At 40.5% G+C, this 4,369-nt stretch overlaps 1 protein-coding gene across 8 annotated transcripts in view; it reads right to left on the reverse strand.

Annotated features, from left to right (window-relative positions):
• CCNH (cyclin H) overlaps positions 1-4,369 on the reverse strand; it is a 51,765-nt gene that overhangs the window by 36,172 nt on the left and 11,224 nt on the right. For all 8 annotated transcript variants that reach the window (XR_001818913.2, XR_005196825.1, XR_001818906.2 and 5 more), the window contains exon 5: positions 1,047-1,210. Coding sequence is in view for 2 of the 8 variants with exons in the window: in XM_017508134.2 (XP_017363623.1) it covers positions 1,047-1,210 (164 nt within the window). In the remaining 6 variants the exon portion in view is untranslated. The remainder of the gene's footprint in view (positions 1-1,046; positions 1,211-4,369) is intronic.

Raw genomic sequence — 4,369 nt, forward strand, 5'->3', positions numbered from 1 at the left:
AAAAAAAAAAAATAACCAACTCCCCCCAAAATGAATGGAAGTCCACATCTTAACTGCATATACATCAATAATTTACATGACTATCTTTCCCAACTTAGAGATTTATCTTACTCATTTTCATATTTCTAAAGTATAGTACAGTGCATAGTAGTATATAAGGCATTCAGTGAATATTTGTGCTTAGTAAATAGAAATAACTTTGGGATTAAATGTATACATTTATATATAGTTGGTAAGTTGTGTTTGCAGAGAAGAGGCATATCATAAAATAAAAACCTAAAATCCCTTATCTTAGATGCAGATGTGTTGTGAAATTCTCATTAATAATTATTCATGTCTTAGAAAAGTTATCTGGTGTATATATTATGAAATGTGAAACACCCAGTGATGTCTGGGATAGCATCCTATAATCAGGAATATTAAGATTTCTGCAACGAAACACAAATATTCCTGTTAAGTAAAATAAAAACTAAATACAATCAGTTAATATTTGCTGCCACCTTATCAATGGATTCTGAAATTATGGATAAGGGATTATAGTCATGTAAAATAATTTTAATTAACTTTAGGAAATTTTATCATCTTTCTTCCTCAGCTATTTCTAGGAATAAAATCAAGCAGAACTTCAAAGGTCATAAATTGAGAAACAATATAGAAACTAAAAAAGTCTGACTGCTAGTTTGTGTTAGTTAGCAAACAATATTTAATTCCATGTGTCATACATGCTTTACAGAAGATAAAACAAGGCAGACATATTTGCTGCACTCAAGTTGCTCACCAGTTCAGAGGAACTTCTAAATTTGTCATATACTGATACCTTTATCAGTCTCTCAAGGATCACCTGGTTTACTTCTACTTTAATCCTAAATGTATCCTCTGAGTTCAACAATATTTTTCGTAATGTTTAAAGATTTCCATAAGGCAATTTCATTTCTTTTCACCAACCATCCCAGCCACAAGGGATATTACAGACTAGTCACAAATGACTCCATCAATAAATGAACCCAGTGACTGAATTTGACCTAAGTTAAAACACTAATTAATACCTTTCCATAGTAATTCCAGCTCTGGAGGCACTAGATAAAATGGCAGTCAGGGCAATTTGGGAAGGTGTGTATAAAAGGTAAGCATCCGTCAATGCAATTCTATTAAGAAAGTCATCAGCTGTTTTCCTCAAAATCTCTGGATTCTCCAACATGGGATATCTGGTCTAGAAAAAAAGTTTGCAAATGTTACCATTTCTGAGGGTTTAAATGGAGTAACAAGAGTTTAAAATTACACAACTCATATTAAGAAATATGTGCTTTAAAATAACATATCCGAAGTTATTGACATTGTCCTCAATGTACATTAATCTCTTCTCTTGGTCATTTTCCACCTGAATAGGAAGGGAAGGAAAGGGAAACTCTTAAACATTCCATTGAGTCTAAAGTAGAGCCAAGAAATACATATTCCCAGGTAAATATGTCTCTCAAGCAACCCATGTGATTCAAATGTAAGGCAACATTTGGGAACAAACCTTATTTTTATATAAATTGCTCTACTTAAAATTTACTTTCAGGAAAAAGTAAATAAAAATGAATCTCAATTTGATTAGAATACAATAGACTTCAAATTCTCACAGAAAAAGTTTTAGAATATGCCCAACAGTTATGGAAGACCTCATATTTCCTGACAGTTCTTTATACCCTATGAAATAAACCATAAATCCTAAGCCCCAGATATCAATATTCAACACTTAAAGCACTAAGAAAGCTTTTCTACACTCTGAAACAAAGTACTCGAGTCAACTGTGCAAAAATGCCTCACCTGTGATATGAGAAATTCAGACACACTACTCTGATCACAATGCCTCCTTTTAAAATACATTGACTCATTTACTTCACAGCTGTTCTCCCTCCTCAGAACCTTTGGTTACTTATCCCTCGACTAGCTCCCACTTACCAGTGTCCTCTGGTCCTCATTTCTCTCCCGAATTCCCTGCCCCAATATGCTGCCAACACATTTCTGGCAAAACCAGAAATTTAACAGTGGTTGAATCCAACAAACCTTCACTTTGCAATTACACAAAGATTTCTGAGTACTGCCAGAGAAAACCATACAACCAGAGGTCTGGTAATGTTATTATAAACTCATGTTCATTGACCTCAACAAGGCTCTTAAACACTGCCGAGCAACCACAATATTTCCACAGCAAATTTACTCTCCCATTTTTCAGTGACTACATAAATATTTTCCATCTGTCTTAAACTATCTCCTTGATAATGCTCAGAAACTCCATCACTCTCAGAAAACTATCTCTTACCAAAGAAAGGTGCTATTTCCTGCCAACACCAAATCCTGAGGCATAACAGTATCCTAACCCTTAATTTCCCCTTTTCCACTATTAAAAGAAAGAGCCATTATTCCCTCTAAGCCCAGTTCTTCTACCTTGCTTCGAAATCCCATGCGAACCCCTTCCACCTTACTCCAAAGAGACTATTTTGTATTTCATCTTTCTCTCACTACTAGCTCTTTGCATCAGTGTTTAAATTTGCATCAGTCTTTTCCATAAAACAAAGCACAACAAAAAAACTCTCACCCAGCCAGAAACCTGGGAGTTCTTCCTCTGTCCTCATCTCTATAAACAGTCAATCCTCAAGTTTTATTGATTTTACCTAACTACAGGCTGAGCATCACAAATCCAAAAGATTCAAAATCTGAAATGATCCAAAATCTAAAACTTTCTGAGCACTGACACTCAGGAAATTCTCACTGGAGCATTTCAGATTTTGGATTCGTAATGCTCAACCAGTAGTACAACGCAAATATTGCCAAAAAACAAACAAAAAAAAGTCAGACAAGCCTGGGCAACATGGCAGAAGCCCATCTCTACAAAAAAATTAGCCAGGCGGAACTCACGTCGGGAGGAACTAAGACAGCCGAACAGGAACAGCTCTAGAGTGCAGTTCCCAGCGAGAACGATGCAGAGGGTGAGTGATCACCGCATTTCCAAACGAGTTATTACTGCCCACAGACCAGAAGATTCCCAGGCTGAAAAACGCCATGAGTTACCAGCACAGCTGTTTCAGCTGGCGCAGCTGGTCTCTGCACAAAAACTCACACAAATCTGGGTGGCCCTTTCTACCGGCGGCTGGAACGCCTGGGAGACAGAGCCACCCATTCAACTGAAAAAAAGGGGCTGAAACAGGGAGCCAGATGAACTGATTCAGCAGGGTCCCACCCCGACAAAGACCAGCAATCTGAAATGCTTTGGATTGAGAGGTCACAGCAAGGGCAGTTGGACCCAGGATGGTCCAGCTCCCTGGCCCGGCGGGGGGGGGGGGGGGGGGGGCGCGGGGGGGGGGTGGGGGGGGGGGGGGGGAAGGGCATCCACCATTACCCAGGGAGTCCACCATTACCCAGGCAGTCCACCACTACCAGTCAGTCCACCATTACCGAGGCAGTCCACCATTCAGAGGCAGTCCACCATTCAGAGGCAGTCCGCCTTACTGAGGCAGGCTGCCATTACCGAGGCAGTTCTAACTATACATCTGTAAACAAAACCCTAAGGAAGCTCACACAGCAGCTGGGCAGAGCCCATTAAAGCTCAGCAATGCCTCTGCTGACAGACTGTGACTGGCTACCTCCTTGCTATGCAACGCACCTCTGAAAAAAGGCAGCAGCACCTCAGGAATTTGTCAATAAAGCCCTACCTTCCCAGGACAGAGCACCTGGGAAAAAAGGTGGTTATGAGTTCTGCTGCAGCAGACTTGAACGTACCTGCTCAGCAGCTCTGAACGAACCAACGGAGCTCACAGCTCAGCACTTGAGCTCCTATAAGAGACAGACTGTCTCCTCAAGCAGCTCCCCAACCCCTGTATATCCAAAGAGACACCTCATAAAGGAGAGCTCAGGCTGACATCTGGTGGGTATCCTTTGGTGACAAAGATAACAGAAGAAGAAACTGGCAGCAACCCTTACTGTTCTGCAGCTGCTGCAGGTGATCCCCAGGCAAGCAGGGTCTGCATTGGACCTCTAGTAGTCCTACAGCAGAGAGGCCTGTTAGAAGGAAAACTAAAAAACAGAAAGAAATAACTTCAACATCAAAAAAGATGTCCACTCAGAGACACCATCCGAAAGTCACCAACTACAAAGACCACAGGTAGGTAAATCCACGAAGATGGGAAGAAACCAGCGCAAAAAGGAGGAAAACACCCAAAATCAGAATACTTCTCCTCCTTCAAGGGATCACAATCCTCACCAGCAAGGGAAGAAAGCTGGATGGAGAAAAAGTCTGATGAATTGACAGAAACAGGCTTCAGAAGGTGGGTAATAAAAAACTTCTCTGAGCTAAAAGAACAAGTTCTAATCCAATGAAAAGAAACTA

Source organism: Cebus imitator, unplaced genomic scaffold (assembly GCF_001604975.1).
Source record: "Cebus imitator isolate Cc_AM_T3 unplaced genomic scaffold, Cebus_imitator-1.0 Scaffold16, whole genome shotgun sequence".
Classification (NCBI taxonomy): domain Eukaryota; kingdom Metazoa; phylum Chordata; class Mammalia; order Primates; family Cebidae; genus Cebus; species Cebus imitator.